Raw genomic sequence first — 16,458 nt, 5'->3', positions numbered from 1 at the left:
GAGCGGCCGGCCCGGGCGCGGGGGAGCCCCGGGCCGCTCGGCGGGGAACGGGGCGCCCCTCGGGCCGCGCTCGGCAGCCCGGCCTCGTCGCGCTGCCCCCCGGCACTCGGGGGCCTCCCGGTGCCCCCGAGCGCGGTGAGTTGTGCGCGTGTCCCGCACGGTCCCTCCACGTCGCCCGCCCGGTACGAGCGCAGCCGCCGTTGCCCCGGGTCTGGCCGCTCCAGCCGCGGGGCCGGCCGCTCCTGCAGAGGCACCTCCGGAGCAGCGGAGCTCGGCCCGCGGGAAGCGGGGGCCCTTGGAAGCCTTGGGCTTCCTCCGTCTCGAGGAACCATCCTGGGTTGCTCCCCAAAATCTGCTGCCTTAACACTACCACTCTTAAGGAATTGCGGTGGCATGGCCTGAAGAGCCAGGATGTGGCTCTGCTTTGCCGAGACTCTGAATTCCTTCTTTGCTTCCAGGATCGCTCATGTTTGTGTGGGTGTTCGCTGCTGCCTGGACAACTCCTGATTCACCTCCGGAGCTGAGGGTAGGTTTCTGAAAGGAGCTGGGAAATAGCAAATTGTCCGCGGGTAATTGTGAGTGCTTTCAGGTTTCCAGACGAGGAGCCGATGCGTTTGAACAAGGAGGTGGTGAGGCTTGGCTGCCGCGCGCCTGTTTGTGCCGTGTCCTGTTTTATTTCGATCTTGTGTGGTTGTCATTAACTTCTGAGGGGTGTTTTAGGGCAAAGTAGCAGGACTGGCTGTAAGGTGAATGAATCACCAGCTCCCGTGGCAGGGCCTTGGCTTTTCACTTCTCGTGTAGTATTTTGGGAACCAGCTGGGAGCTTGTCCTCCAGACAGCGTGAGTGCTGGCATCCTTGGAGAACCGGCTTCCTGAGGCTGGGCAGGAGGTCTTCTTCCTACCTGCAAAAAGAAAATGGAGAAAAACAAGCAAACAAATTTAAAAAACCCTTTCTTTTTGCTAATTGAAGCTCTGAGGAAAACAGAGAAGCCCTCAGGATTTTGCCAGGTTGCGCTCCCATGAGTAAATCTCCCTGCAAGTAAATAATCTCCTGTTTCAGTGCCCTGGAAGGACCCTGGAGCAAGTGTGTGGGATGCTGGGTTTGGTTTGATGCCAGGCAACTGTTCTTATATTCAGACGTACCTACCCTGTTCCCTTTGCCTCAGCATTCCTATTCATTCCTGCCTGAAATAAGCTCTCCGCCTAGTTGATAGGCAAATGCTTTGTTCTACTTCACTTGCACTCTTTATTTCCTCCTCCAAAGGGAATTTTCTTGCAACTTGTTTTGAATGGAGGGGATCCAGGATTTGTGCGGACAGGTCTTATTTCTTCCGTGCTCTTGGCTGCCAAACCAGGCACCTTGCGCTGAGGTTTCCAGCGAGCTGCAGGAGAGCAGGGCTGTGTCTCTTGCTGGGATTGTGCTCCTCGATGCTGGGCACGAGTGTGTGGAAATATGGGCTTAAAGCAGCCAAAGTGCTAGAAATAGGATGTTTGGAAGAAATTAAATGACTGCCCCAGGATGGCAGAGCTGGGGAAGGAGCCTTCTCTGATCCTCGATTGGTGACTCTGTTCCTGTTCCTCCCTGCAGACCCTGCTGGGGCCCGATGGTGCTGATCTTCCCGAGTTCCTGGCCAGGGCTGGAACTTTGCAAAGCATTCCCGAGCACAGGGAGAAACTAGGGTCTCGAAGCAGCACCTATAGCGTCTTTGAGGTGGCGCCTATAGCATCTTTGCCAGCAGGCGGGCTGTCGATGCCTGGGGAGCGAAGTCTGGCCGCGGTGACTCCGTGGAGCGAGCTGTCTCTTTGCACCGTGTCAGCCTGTGTCTCGCTTGCTCCAGGGACCATGCAGTGTGTGGGATTTGTGAGTCAAGGACCCACTTTCCCCCCTGGATCCCCAGCAGGAGCTTGGAGCCCTTGCAGAGGCTCCAAAGCTGTTGCATGAGTGTTTGCAGCTCTTCCTGCACTGGGTGCAGGAGGGGGACTGGGTGTTGCAGCTGGTCTTTGTGTGGCCTGATGGTGATGCACCCCTCTGTAAAGGGTCCCTGGGTTATCATATCCCCACTCCTCCTTATATTTTGCCTACATTTTTCATCTATGTATAATCTTTTCATGGCAATTATCCATAAGGGCTTGTTTGTAACCCTTCCAGGGTAATCTCTCCTGTGTTAGTGGCACTTACAGCTCTCTCCTGGGCACTTTCTTGTCTGAACAAGGTGCCAGGAATCTCCCCACTCTCGAGACGCCCATTCTGGTGGGTTCTGAGCAGAGCCCAGCCCGGTGCAGGGGATCCCGAGGGCTTCTGTGCTTGCGGTCCAAACTAGCCCATCACTTTTCATTAGCACTGGCAATTTCAGGTCAGAGACATAAAAAGGGATGTAGAGGTCTTTAAAAAACATATATTTAAAAAAACATGTCCGAGTTTTAAGGTCTTGCTTTTAGAGGAAAAAGAAATTTTGTTGTATATGAGGTAGAGCAGGTCTGAGAATTATGTGGCTTTAAGATGCTTTGATTCCCCTCCTTGCTGCCTGTCCTACCCCTGGCTTTCTGACCCTGTTTTGCTGGAGTTTGAGGAGCAGGAGGTGGATCTGCTTGGGAAACACAACTGAAATGCACCAAATTCCTTAACTCATCCAAATTCACATAAATGAAACCTTGTGGGCAGCTGTTGCAAAAGGCGTGCTGGGGTGCAGAGAACAAACGAAAATGAATCCAATTTCTGTCTGAACCAAGTTAAAAACCTCCTTGGAGGTGGAGGACAAGTGGCTGGACTGCTCTGAGTTTGTTCTTCAAGTAGCAGGTTGTGGTTTTCATTTGGGGCATGGTGGCACCTTAGGATTTCTAACTGAATTGGAGCCAAGGGGTGTTTGCCGAATAAACGTGGCTCTTTGGGGTAGAGCTTGACTTATAATTATTATTATTTGGCTCATAGATTTTTAAGTTTGTTTGTGTTTTAGTTCAAGGTGAAGGGTTAGGCCGAGGGATTCTCGCAGAGCCACGTAGCTCCTGTCCCGGTGCTGCAGATGTCCCCGAAAGGGCTGGAAAGGCGGCCCTTTCCATACAGCCGTGTTGCGTTATCAGCTTGTGTCTGAATTCAAGGAAATGCAACTTTGTGCCTTTTTTTTTCCTGCTTTGTGCCTTTTTTTTTCCTGCCTTCTTTGCCTTAACTCTTTTGATTTTTGGCCTCCCGAAGTTCTCTCCTGCGATGGATGGTGGGCACCCCTTGCCTCCCAATCCTGGCAAACAGCTGCCAGCAAGAGCACTCTCCAGTGGTGAGAACTGGCAGGAGGCTGCGATATTCTCCCTCCTCCTCCTCCTCCGGACCAGCAGCTCCAGGAAATAGCTCCCCTTGCTGACGGGGAGCAAAGTGGGAGCTCCTGGGCTTGTGGGGGCCACTCGCTGCCTCTGCTTGCGCGTGGTCCAGAACACCAGGCATCGCCACCTTCCAAGGAAGTGAGTAATAGACCTTTGTTACCTCCCTGGGGTCGCAGGGAGCGCGAGGTGGTACGTGAACCAGGTGGCCTTTGGTGCTTTTCTGCTGCCACTCCTCTTTTTTTCCATTTCCTCATGCTGTATTTTAAAAACCAAGGAAAACAACGTGCCGACTCCCCTCCCGAAAGCCGCCTGCTGCTGTGCTGGTGTCTGTAGGATCTGCAGGTCAGAGTTTGGTAGTGAAGACTTTGTGGGGGCAAACAAGGTGTCAATTCTCTAACCGGGGTTCAGAGCGTTTAATGAGAGAGTAACTGGATAGGGCAGAAATTCGTACAGCGTGGAAATCTGTGCAACGTGGAAATGCTGATGGTCTCTGAGGAGCAGTAGGGTTAGAGTGAGACCTGCCATGAAGAGAACCAGCAGAGGCGGGTGTCAAATTCGATATCAGATGTTTGTGTCAAGTAATTTACTGGTTTGAGCAGTAAAATAACCCTCATTGGTGCATTAGGTAGAGACTGAGTTAAAGGAGAGAGAGAAGGGGGAGGGAAAAAGCCTTTTGTGACCAGAGCCTTCTGCTATAGCAGCTTGTCACCAGCAGCAGTGAAGCTGGGGGTGTTCTCTAAAAATCTAATGGAGCGGCTCATAACTAATTTTCAATGAATTCCTCGAGAAAATGTTGGTTTCTTCTTATAAATGCAGACACGTGGGTGTGTCTTTGCACCGTTTTTTCCCTTTTTTAAGCTAGTGAACCACGCAGGAGCGTTGGATCTCTCTCCAAGCAGCTTGGGATCTTCCCCCATCCGTCAGGAATGTCACTCTCCATGCGCAGTGGATGCCACCCACTGCTTATCTGCATCTTGGGCACCTGAACCTCTCTGTTGGGCAGGAAGGAGGCTGGGCGTTAAACCAGCAATCAGCAACCTGAGACCTGGGGAGGGAGAAAGGGGTTTTATTTTAGAATAAAGTCGACTTCACTCGTTCGCACTCATCCTTTTCTATCCATCTGCACCCAAGCACCAATATGGGTTTTTCCAGGTTATCTGCCCAGCATCCAGTCACCGAGGTGCATGTGTCCAGACGATCTGGACAGCGTTTCTTGCAATGACACAGCAGACAAGAGGTGCCAAACATTAAGTCCACCTGATGTCTCTCGAGCTGGTGTACTGGCATTGAGTCTGCCTTTTTATATCCTTTAGGAGGTAACAGTAATTGTGATCTTTTGTCTTTACATCCTGTCCCTTCTGTGAGTCATGGGGATTTACTTACTACCCTTTGTCTCTTTATCTGGGTGTCTTAAGGCTCCTATTCTCTGTCCTTCTCAGCATCATCTCCTAATGGCTTGAGTCTTTGCCGATTGCCTCTGTCCCTTGTTTCAGGATGTCCCTTGCCTTCCAACCTGATAAGCTGCAGGCAGGATCTTGATGAGCCATTAAATTAGGTGATTCCCTATGCCTTTTGATACTTCTGGTGCCTCTGTACTCCCTTCACACTTCCATTCCTTCTCCATTCAGATGAATATTAACATTTATTTTTATGATGTGATTCGTGGCCTTGGCTTGGACAGGAAGGATTACCTTTGTGTGTGTGTGATAATGTTGTACAGGGGGAGTCAAGGGACTGATTCTGGCTCCAGACTGAGTGATCAGAAGCCCGAGTTGCACAAGTGCTTGGAGAGCTCCTGCTCACAAGCTGGCAACTTGCGTTGAGCGGTTTGAGAGGCAGCCGCTGCCAGGGCCGGCTCCGAGCGTGGGCCGGGAGGAGCGCGGCGTGGCCCCTGCTCCGGCGTGTTCCTGGTGAGCCGCTCGGGTCGGGGCTACACATATGCCAATCCTCAGCGATTTTGGGGTGGTTTTACACAAGCAGCAGCTCTGGTAGTATCTGCTCCTCCACACTGTAGAAAGCAGAGTTTCTCCAAAAAGCTTGTGGGAAAAGCTGCAAGCATTGGCGGAGGTGGTACATGGTCTGCCATTGAGCGGAGAGGATTTTGAGGCTGATCTACTTCTCTTGTAATCTCCTGAGCTCATCAGTGAGCATCTTCTGCGACAGGCTGAGCTTGTCTCTCTCTTAACGCGTGATGTGGATTGGGCTGGCCTGGATTTGAGGCAACATTCTCAGCTCTCTGTGCTGTCTTTGTTTCTCCGTGCAGGTTCCTCAGAAGAAGATGGTCTAGAGCCAGCGCAGCTGCCGCTTCCTATCGCTTTGTGCCCCGGACCCCAGAGCGGATCATGGCAGCAGCCCAGGGGGCAGGCAGCAGTTCAGCTGGGCCCTCCGGGCTCCCCAGCTCTGCCCCAGGGCACAGCAACTCCCCGGCCGTGGCTGTGTGGGAATGGCAGGACGAATTCGGGAGGTGGAGGCCCTACCGAGGCAACGTGTGCAGCTACATTGAGCAGGTTTTCCAGGAGTCTCAGCAGAAGGGCCGGCGTTTGGGGCCGGGACCTGGCAACAGCATCCCCTTGGGCCATGCTGACGCTGTCTTGGCCCCCTACGTCATCGACATCCCAAGTCTGACGCAGTTCCGACAGGATACAGGTAAGGAAGCTTGCCAGCCTGTGTTGGGGTTTTGTTGAGAGTGCTCAGAGTTAAGCAGAGCCCAGCTCTAGCAGGAGAGCCCTGCAAAGCAGCTCTGTCTGCCACTGCCAGGCGCTTTGAAGGGTCTCTGATGGGCAGTGTATCAGCTCCCTGCCCAATCCCATCTGCCAGCCCCACGTGCAAATCACCATTGGATCCTGTGGACAGGCAGGGCTGGGTGGCTGGGCTCGGGCAGGCCCAGCTCCTTCCCAGGGCAGAGACTTGGGGCAAGAGGTGACCTATTAAGGAGTCTCTTCCTGGGAACTCTGGAGCTCAGTGCTTGAGAGCCAGAGCCCACAGAGCTGCAAACTTTCTTCCTGCCCCCGCCTGCGTTCATTCAAGACCACTCGCACAAAAAGGCCTTTCTACAATTCAAACCCTCCCGTTTGAGTCCCTTGTTCCCCGTGCGGCTGGAGTGCCAGCTGCTTTGCCTTGGCATGCCGCCCTGTGCAAGCTGCTTTGCAAAAGCCTGCAGCCCCCGCACAGCGCTGTAGTGCTGCAGCAGAATATCCCCCACTTCTGCTCTGCGAGCCTCGCTTGCTCCTTCCTAGGCAGGAAGGATGGGCTGGTCTCAGCAGCGGGACCGAGACCTAATTTTCCTTCTCATCCTGTCTCCTTTGGAGTCACCGAGGAGCTCACAGTTTGCTGAGATAACTCTTACTCTCTTTTGCTCCAGATGTGTTGAGCAGCTGAGGCACAGGAAAGGAATGGGGATGGAATGTCTGATCTTCATCACCAGAAAATTCAGGGAGATCCCAAATTACACACCCCAAATGAATGTCAGCTTTGGAAAATTCTTCATGCATCAGTTTTCCCTCTACCAATACCCTTCCTGTTATCTCCAGTGCTGTCAGATGGGAGATGCAGGAGATGGGCAGCTTACTGGTCTCTTGCCAGTTGAAGGAATAAATGAGCAATATCTTGAATCAACCGTTCAGGCAACCCCTAAAGGAAGGGGAAGCAGCTGGAGCCAAATGAATGGTCCTTACAGCTGCATCTGTGCTTGTATTCTAACATTCTAGCAGTCATCAGTGGCTTTAGATTAATTCTGTACGAGGGTTTTCTGGGTGAGGAGTTTTCTTAGCTGGATACATTAGCAGGTCTGGCCTGTTTGAGCACCTGCAAGCTCCACAGGGACTATGGCTTTGAGTAACACAACCCAGAGCACCAGAGCTGACGCCAGTGGCTGTTTCTTGCTTTCTCAGTGCCAAACTTCTGAAGGAACCTTGGCTTTTCAGCCAGACTCTCAACACACAGGCAACAGTCCCTCTTGTTAGGATACCATCCACTTTCAGAAAATGGCCAGCTGATGGCTGCTGGGTTAGCATGGTGGTTAGGAAGGCTTTTGCCAGCAGGTTGGGTTATCAGCAGCGAGTTATCCCTGGAACCCGTGAGCAGTGTGTCCCAGGGGAAACAGGGCTTCCATTTCCAGGAGGCAGTGATGTCTCTGGAGATGCCCTGCATCTCTACCCCTATGAAAGATCTCAAAACCCCTTGCAAATGATGCAAGTCCTTTGCAGAAGAGTTAGAATTGAATATCTCTGGAAGCTAACCATGAAAAGACTAAAATTTTGGAAACTGTGCTAGCTTATGTGGTCTCACCATCCCTCAGATGGTATCTGTGGTGGGATCTTTACTAACAAAACGACTGTCTCCACAGCACTGCCACAGTGTTTCGGCACGGAGGGATGCTGACCAGAGCGGTCAGGCCTGGGAGTTTTCTTCCACAAATGACTGCCCTATCTAGTCTTGAGTGTGAGCCTTGAACGCTCTGTTTTATGTCCCAGATCTAAGCAAAGCTCCGTTCCTCTGCAGGACTGCCTGCCTTAAACACAAGCCTTTCGGAACAAGCAGCCAGCTGACCTTTGTTATGTGCTGGAGAAAAGAATCCCTGCAGGAAACATCCCCGTGAAAAATCTTTAAACAGAGCAAAAAAAAAATAGGCTGTTGTATTCTGCTCATTAGCTGTTACAGACAAATAGGCTCTTCAAAGGAAGCTGGGGAGAATAACAGGAAACCAGTGTTAACGGGACGAGCATCCCCACCAACAGGAATGACAGCTGTGCAGGGGGATCTTGTGGGCAGGATGAGCCACAAGCTTCAGCTGCTGGGCTAGGCACATTAACTGGAAGGGAATGCAGAGGAGCAGCAGGAGTTGTCCTCTCGCTCCAGCTGTTTGCCACCCTGGAGAGAAATGCCAGTTTTCCTGCCAGCTCGGGGGAAGGGGGATATTTTCCAAGAAATTTTCCTAGTCTTGCTGTTGACTCCTCGAAGCTCCTCTCCCTGCTGCTGTTCTGGGATCCTAAAGATATAAGTCACTTTGCAACTCCTAAAAACCTTCTTGTGCTGCTTCTGTCCTGCCGGTGGTTCCCTTATTCATCCCTACATATCGTGCATTTCTCTGCATCCTAGCTCCAGTACAATCCCATTCCTAACCTTTCCTTCCCTCGAGTTCTACCCTTGTGTAGCCTGCCTGCTAAGACCTTAGATTTGCACAGGCCTTCATGTAAAGCTTGGCAGGACTCTTTTGCTGCATATGAGCAGTTCTTGCTAGAATTTGCTCCTGGCTATGTGCTCTGATTTCCCATACAAGAAGCTGGTTCTTGGCTTGGGGAAGAGCAGCTTGGTTCTGTTGACACCTTCTACCCCAATTTCTGCAAGATGGAAGTCGTATCCCAAAAAAATCTCTGAACTTCATTGAGCTCTTGGAGCTCAACACAGAATTGAATCTTGTACGAGAGAGATTACTGTATATCTCACTGTTGCTTCTTCGTTGTTCTGATTAGATGTTTTGTGTTGTGTCACTGGAGAGCCCTACCCTGCAATAAGCAGGGAAACTTGATGCTGAAGCAGTAGGTTGGGATCCATCATCCTCTGCATGGATGTGGGCAAGTCCTTCCAGTTCTCGGTGCCTTCAATTCTCTAGCAGAGAAACAAGTCCTGTTGTTTATCACTGCAGAGCATTTGGCCTTTGAGAAATTATCTTATCAGCCTTCATTTCATCTCTGGAGCTCAGATCTTTCTTTCCTGTTTTAGTTCTTGGAATGACACATTAGGGCATCTCTAAATTCACCTTCAGAAGAATTAATCTAAATACATTCTTGAACACAGGGAGTGATCGGAAGTTCAGTGAGGGCTATTCCTCCTTCTTTGGAGTGTGCTTATTGGGTGTTAAGCTTGCTTGGATTGTCTCCCTGCCACAAAAACATGAGGAAAATTCTTGGGTAGTTATCCACAAGCCTGAGATGCGAAAACTTGTAAATGAGTCTTTTTTTCACCTTGGCTCCTCGAGCTTAGGGTCGTAATTCCCATGATGTGTTTACAGGCTTTTCAACCTTTCTCTTGGTGCTTTTCATGTCTGATCTTTGCCTTTATCATAAGGACTCCATCACTGCGTTCCTGCTCACCACCCTTGTGCCTGCAGCCCCAGACACGCTTGCCCTGCGGCGTTTCCTGCCCCTCTTTCTCAAGGCTGAGAGTTGCCGAGGATTTTCCCAGCAGGAGCAATTTGGATTCTGTGTCAGGAAGCCATTTTTGCAGAGCTTAGACTTCTATCCTGTTAGATGCCTTCCTTCTCCTCAGCCTTTTTTTCCCTTTAGCAAAGGGAAAAAGCAACCAGGAATGATACCGCTCTGGAGAGTGAGGCTTTTGGTAGGTTTTGAGCTCTGACTGTAGCTGCAGAGCAGCCTTGGAAAAGCAGCGTGTCTGTTTTCATTCCTCCTCCTCTGTGGGAACAGCTGTTCTCCACAGTTTCCAAACTACCTTCCTGGCTTTTCTTCTCGTGCTACATCACCCAGCAGGAAGGAGCCTGGAGAAGCTGGCCCTGTTGGTCCCCCCTCTCAGGTGAAGTTCCTGTCCTGCCCTTGCAGGACTTTACCAGAAGACCTTGACTTTGCCAGAAGTAGTCCAGATCCCCATGCAGTCACAAGTAGGTATTCAGCCCTGTAAGTGCTTCTGTAAAGCGCTTCCTAATGGTCTTATGTCTCTATAGTTACTCCGTTGTCAAGGCTCTTTACCAGGTCTGTGCCTCAGCCTGGTTTTGAACCGCAGTGAGACATATGTGATCAATGTGCCTGTGCTTGGGTGGGTCTGTCTGCCTCTCCTCTCTCTTTCCCTCCCTCCCCACCCTTCCTCACAGCAGCTTTTGAACCTGTTGCCAGCCCTCAATCAGATTTGGCAGCCACACAGAGATCTTGGAGGTATCGCCTATCTCTTGAGCATCGTGAGCAAGCACGGCCACCGCGGGGAGGGAAATTCTATTGGTGTCCCCATCAAAGGAGAGACCAGAGAGATCAGCCCTATTGAGACATCAGCAAATCTGTGCACTAATGGGTCACTGAAACAGAGTCCCCCTTTTTTGTGGTGGTTTCCCCTGTGCTCACAAGATGCTACGTGTGTTTTCTCCCCCACGCAGGGACCATGCGATCCGTCCGCAGGCACCTCTTCCCTCAGGACTCTGCTGCTGGGCAGGGTGTCGTGTGGGAGTGGCAGAACGATGAAGGCGGCTGGTCCCCCTACGAGATGAACGTCTGCGTGTTCCTGGAGCAAGCCCATGCCACAAACCATCAGCGGGTGGACCTTGGACCCTTAGGCTACAACTACGAGGTAGACTTCGTGGCTCAAGTCCAGACCAACAAGACCACGAAGTTCCGACGCAACGTTCAGAGGCGCCTGGATGTTCCTTATCCAATGACAGCGGCCTCGGGACCTGTTCACGCAGGGATGGTTTGTTCTTGTCAACAGTGCTGGTTTAACAGTGGGACTCGTCCTATCACCATGCGTTACCGGCACTCTATGATAAACTTCCCCAACTCCTCTGCTGCACATCAGGTTTCCAGTCGGACAACATCAGTAAGTGCTTCTGGCCTTGGCTTTGTGCCCTATAACAAACCAGCGTTGTATGGAGCGAGGTCAACAACAAGACTCAATGCACAGAGCACCTGGGCTTTGCCTCAAGCTGGAGGTGCCGGGGGCCCCAGCACAGGACTGTCTGCGTCTAACGGAGTCAGGTACAGAACCTCATTCACCCTCGTGAGCACTGTGTGTGTCTGAGACCTGGGATGCTCTGGTCCTCCTGTCTAGGAGCCCATGAGTCCCAGAGGACTTTGCAGTGGTCTTTGCACTAAAGGGAAGAGGAGGTGTTTGAGCCTTTGTGTCCAGTATACTGGATAAGAAGGCTCAAAACCTCATGGTCTTCCTCTCTTGTCCTTTCTCCCACTTGAAATCTATCCCCTTCAGCTCTGCAAATCTCTGTGACCCGCTGGAGAAAGTGGCTGAGTTGGTACTGCAGGTTTGAGGAAACTAAAGGGGAGAGTTAATGGAAACGTTTCTGTTTACATTTAAAAGCAGCTTTACACTGGGCAGCAGACAGAGAAGGGGGATTTGTGAATAGCACAATTTAATTCAAAATATGCAGCAAACATGGAGTGGAAAACTGCTCTGTATTCAAAGCTCTTCCCCTTGAAGGACGGACTGCAGAACTCTCCGTGTGACTGAGACCCCATGAATTTCCTGACAAAATTAGGAGGTCTGTTGTTTCTAAGGTAAACAAATAGAAACAAAACTGTAGATTTGCCCAATGATTTTAAAAATCCACCGTGAAGCTGTTTAGAGAACTGAAGTGTCGAGCCAGTGTTTTACTTTCCCATTGTTCTGCTCTCCCTTTCCTAAAAGGCTTCCTTGAGCCATATTGACCCCCATCCTTACCTGAAATCAATGGGCTGACATTAGCAAATTGAAAGTGGTTCCAGGCTATTCATTAGGTTAAAAGCTGATGCAGAGCAGAGATACCACTGAATAATCACAGAAGAGTTTATTCTGTGTGTATTGAAGTGCTCTGGGGCATCGCTGTAGCAACGTTCAAGGGCTGAAGGCACAAGCAGAACTGTAAGTGATTTTAATACCCAACTGGAGAAGGTTGTTTGCCATTTGCCTTCTCTTTGCCTTTCCTTAGGTGCCTGGATATTTAGAACAGGTTCAGCTTGGAAGGAGCTGGTTGTTTTGAGGGAGGCCCCAGTTGTGTCGCTCGTTGGGGTGATGGTGCCGGCACCATCGGCTCTGGGCTGCGGTTCTTGTGCTTGGGTTTAGCATCCTCAGAGCAGTGCTGTGAGCAGGGAGCCTTCGCTTCCCCCCTCAGCTGCCTCAGCCTCGTGTCCCAGTGCTGCCGAAGGTGCCTTGTGTTGCAGAGCATCCGTTCCCCGGCGCAGCTGCCAGCCTGGGGACAGCGGCAAAGAGCAGAACCCTCTGATCGTGCCCTCTTGGAGCACTGGGACCACTCGTGGGCTGCAGGCCGTGCTGGACAAGCGATGCTGCGGCTGCGTGAGCTCTGGCTCCTGTGCTCCCTCTGCAGCTCAGCTGGTTGTGGTCCTGCTAAGGTGGCGAGTGGCATCTTTGCAGGAATCCCTGGCTAGGGCAGCCCTTCTGGGGGAAGGGATAGGGCCCGGTGTTTGCTGGGCTCAGAACACGCAACACAGCTGTGGCCGTTCGGTCCTTGGAGAGGCTGGCCGGGTTTGGGGGAGAGCAGCGTGCTCTGCGCCCCGCGTCGCGCCGCGGGTGCCTTGGCTCGTCCAGCTCCTGCCGCTCGTCACCGCAGCGGCACCCGGGGTGCCCCGGGCAGGGTGTCTTGCCGGAGGTTGTTGCGGCGAGCATGAAACGGTGCCGATGGGATCCGGGCCTGGCTGGGCGCACACCTGCACCCTTGGAGGCAGCCTGGCCCGCAGGGTGCTGCAGCCACCGCCTTTCCGCGCAGTTCCTTCCCGCTCCCTAGTGCGGACAGTTTCCACTGGATGTATCTGTGGAACCCTCTGTTATCCCTGCACTCCCCAGGGGACATGTGTAGATTCCCAGCCAGACTGCAGCCTTGCACCAACGCGAGAGGCTGAGACAAGGGAGGGAGGCAGCAGCTGAGGAACCAACTCAAACTGCTCCCGGAGAAGAGACTCCCCTGTGGTTACTTTTCCTAAGAGGTCCCTGCTGACAGACACATCCACACCGGGGAGATGCAGCAATCTCTGTCTCCCAGTTGAGTGCCCTGTGTTTCAACACATGCTGACAGCTCACGATGGCTTTTCCTCCGTCTTCCCATGTGCTAGATTGCAGTCGGAAATGCCACTAAGCTGGTGTAATTGCTCCGGTCTGGGGTTACATCTCGGGCTTGTGAAATCCATATTCCAGCCGCAAATACCCTCGTTGCTGCGAATTAGAGGTAATCGGAGCACCGAGCTCTAACAATGTGTTTCATTTAACTCCTAAGCCCTGAACGTTCCCCGGTTACTTTATCCGCTGGGTTCCCGAGCATTCCCGCCCGGCTGGCTCTGCTTTGCTGGGACGTGCTGCACTGTCCAGGCCTGTGCTCCGTGTGGGCACATGGGATGTCCTGTGACCTCCGGGGGCACGGGATGGACCTGGAAGCGTTGTGGGCCACTGACCAGCCGGCTGGTGGGCTTCCTGTTTGGAAAGGGAGGAAGGAGAAAAAGATGGATAAACGGCACGGTTTGGAAAGATGCCGGCGGCGAGGGAGCTGCCGCTCACCCTGCTGGGCCGTGTTTGAGCAGGGACCACACAGCAGCAGGTGCCTGGGGAGTCTCTGGTGGCTAATAGGGTTGCGTTGCACTGTCGCCACAGTCTCTGGCTCCCTGTGCTGGGGTCCTTCTCTGGGGCACTGCTCATCCTCGCTAGGCTTGGGGCACGGCCGTGCTCAGAGACTTGCCTGTCTCTGGAGCGGAGCTGTAATGGGCAGAGGGCTCCCCAGCTGTTACGGGGGGACTTAAGGACACTTGTATACACACTATGTTCAAGGAAATGCACTTAAATATTTTTGCTTCTATCATGAGCTTGCTGAATTAACGAGGACAAGCCGTATCGCTTCTTGGCGCCTTTAGTTTCCTTCTGCGGATAAAACCCACTTAACGTGTCCGATCTCCTTCACCAGAGCCAGCGGATGGAGCAGCAGGGGCCACATCCTGATTCTTGCCTCTGGAAAAAGGTCTTGGGACCACAAGGGAGCCTGCAGGACAGTGGTGTTCCCAAGGGACGGGTCTGGCACTGGAACCCCAAATCCCCCAGTGAGAATGGGGGACTCGTAGGACCAGGTGATGCGATTCGGGTGCCAGACCCTGCACAGAGCCATTTGCCTTCTTGCTGCTCCTTTTCTTTTGCTTCTTTCAGCTCTTTTGCCCACGGTCCCAACAGCAGCTTCTCAGAGGCTGCCTGTGTCATCCTGGGCACAATGCTGGTCCTTGCCAAGCCCACGGGAAGCGACCACAAAGCGTTGGTTCAACCCTTTGCTTGCAGCTAAGCTGCCCCGCAGGTCAGTCGCACCCAGGCATTGCAGGACAGCTCCCCTGGACACTCCATGTGTCACCTGAGCGGGTCCCCAGTGGTGAAACCCGAGGACCTGTGTGGCTGCGTGCAGGTCCTTCCTAATGGGGCTTAGTCTAATGGTTAGTGTCGCCTTTAGAAGAAAGGCGGGGGAAAAACTGCTGTGTTTGAGGCTCTGAGAGCACAAAGTGTTTTCACAGCTGTCCTCGAGCTGGGGACAGAGCTTTTCCCTTCCGTAATGAGGACGTGCAGGGTGGGAAGCAGGTCAGATGCAGCTGCGCCAGCGCTGCTGTGTCAGCGTGCAGGGCTGCCGCGGAGCAGGCTCCCAAGAAGTGGAAAGGGGCTGGGTTATCCTGGCTTTGCCCTGGCTCTCTGGGCGCTGCGGGAGCACCCGGTGCTCCTGGGAGCCTGGCTGAGCTGCCAGGAGAGGCGCTGGCTGCTTGGGAGGGCTGCAAACACTCTGTGACACGGGAACACGCAGTGAAACTGGGCTGAGTCCTGGGGCAGAGGGAGCCCCTGCCACAGGGACCGTGCTCTGACTCTGGGCATTGGTGATGGCAAATGTTACCAGTGATTTCTTGCTGCGTCTTTGAGGAAACATCTTATTTTGGATCTCTTAGAGGAAAGGGTCTTATTTTGGGTTCTTCCTTCTCAGCCTGTGCTTTCCCTGTCGCGCTGCCGCAGCTCCTGTGCAATGGGGACAGTGGGAACCGCGGGGACTGGCAGGGCTGAGCTGGCCTGGGAGGAACCAGCACCGCGTAGGGAACCACAAGCCTAAGCTGCAGGCTCAATGCAGGCTCTCAGTGCTGCTGACCGGCCCGATTTTCCCTGCCCTGGCAATATCCTTCCTCATCGCTTGCCCCGGCAGAGCCCTTCCGAGCCGGCTGAGCTCTGGGTGGCATTTCTGCCCCTCTCTGGGCATGGCAATGCTTCCTCCCACGCACTGTGGCTTCCTCCCACGCACTGTTGCTTCCGATCCCCCCCGGCCGAGCTGTGGTGTTTTGCAGTACCCTCACCACGCGTTCCCCTTGATGTTTTTGTCAGCCTCGGATTTCTGCAGATGTGAGAGGATGTGCGTGCCAGCCCTGCGAATTCATTCACACGGGATCAGGCACACAGCAAGCACGGCCCGCAGTGTGAGCTGAGCTGCTGTTCACGGCCCGTGCGCGCGTTTGTAGCCCGTGCCAAATGGGAAATAAAAAAAGGATTTGGTTCTGCCATCGAATCAGTTGGCTTAAAGCGTCGCAGCAGTCAGAGCTGACACGCTTTGCGTTTACCGTGTACCAGGAGTGCATCTGATCAGGGACTGTTTCTGGCTCATGGATGGTAATTTATCTGCAGTGCATTTGCAACTTCCAAAACTTGATTGCTTGCAAATGCATCAATTGCTTATTCATTTCCATCTGTAAATCTCAAGGGCTCTTCTCGTTTTGTAAAAGCTCTAGCTGCTGAATGGCTCCGACTTGAACCTTGCAATGAAGGGAAGAGTGAAGTGTTTCTCAGTCTGTCTTCTCAGAACATGGTTCCTTGTGATCCTCCTCCAAGCAGCTGTGGCTTTGCCTTCTTCAGCCTCTGCTGCAGAGTGCCCCTTTCCACATCCGCAGGTTTTAAGGAGGTGTCTGAGTGTTAGCTCTTACTGAGGGGTTTTGCTGCCTCTTTGCAGGTGGCAGAACGGGGCTTTTACCAGTTCAAATGTGAGTGCATCTTCTGTATGAGGACTTCAAGAGCATCTGCCTTGGTGGCAAAGGTGGGACACGTGAAACCTTCACAAAAGAGAAGGTGCAAGAGACTGTTCCAGGCTCTGAGGATGCAGCAGGCGATTGCAGAGAGAGACAATCAGTCCTACTTGGAAGGTCAAGAAGGAAATCTAAGGCAGGGAGACTCAGGATAGATGCAGGACAAACAGTGAGTCACAGGACTGAAACATTGCCAGAAATTAATTAGGGAAATTGTGGTGCTCCTTGTGTTAGGCGTTGTCAAGAACGGATAAGACAGAGAGCTGCTGGTGCCAGTCTGGGTGTGTTTGTGTCTCAGTGCAAGGAGGTGGACGGAACGATGTCGGAGCTTCATTCCCAGTGCTCGCTGACACACACAGCTTGCTTTCTCCAAAAATACAAGTTGGGAGAAGGCCCTGCTGCCCAT

General features: G+C 52.7%; 1 protein-coding gene across 3 annotated transcripts in view; it reads left to right on the top strand.

Moving 5' to 3' along the window:
- The first annotated feature begins 96 nt into the window (after positions 1–96).
- DTX2 (deltex E3 ubiquitin ligase 2) overlaps positions 97–16,458 on the top strand; it is a 34,851-nt gene continuing 18,489 nt past the window's right edge. Inside the window, exons 1-4 of one of the 3 annotated variants that reach the window (XM_026050223.1) lie at positions 97–135; positions 459–526; positions 5,576–5,958; positions 10,412–11,006. In XM_026050223.1, coding sequence (XP_025906008.1) covers positions 5,655–5,958; positions 10,412–11,006 — 899 coding nt within the window. In that variant the 5' untranslated portion in view covers positions 97–135; positions 459–526; positions 5,576–5,654. Of the gene's footprint in view, positions 136–450; positions 527–5,575; positions 5,959–10,411; positions 11,007–16,458 lie in introns of those variants that run through there. The other 2 variants (XM_026050226.1, XM_026050225.1) reach the window with 2 other exon arrangements.

Source organism: Nothoprocta perdicaria, unplaced genomic scaffold (genome assembly GCF_003342845.1).
Source record: "Nothoprocta perdicaria isolate Ctin4 unplaced genomic scaffold, notPer1 scaffold_66, whole genome shotgun sequence".
NCBI lineage: Eukaryota > Metazoa > Chordata > Aves > Tinamiformes > Tinamidae > Nothoprocta > Nothoprocta perdicaria.
The sequence above is the reverse complement of the archived record's forward strand: the minus strand, read 5'-3'. Positions and strand labels throughout refer to the sequence as shown.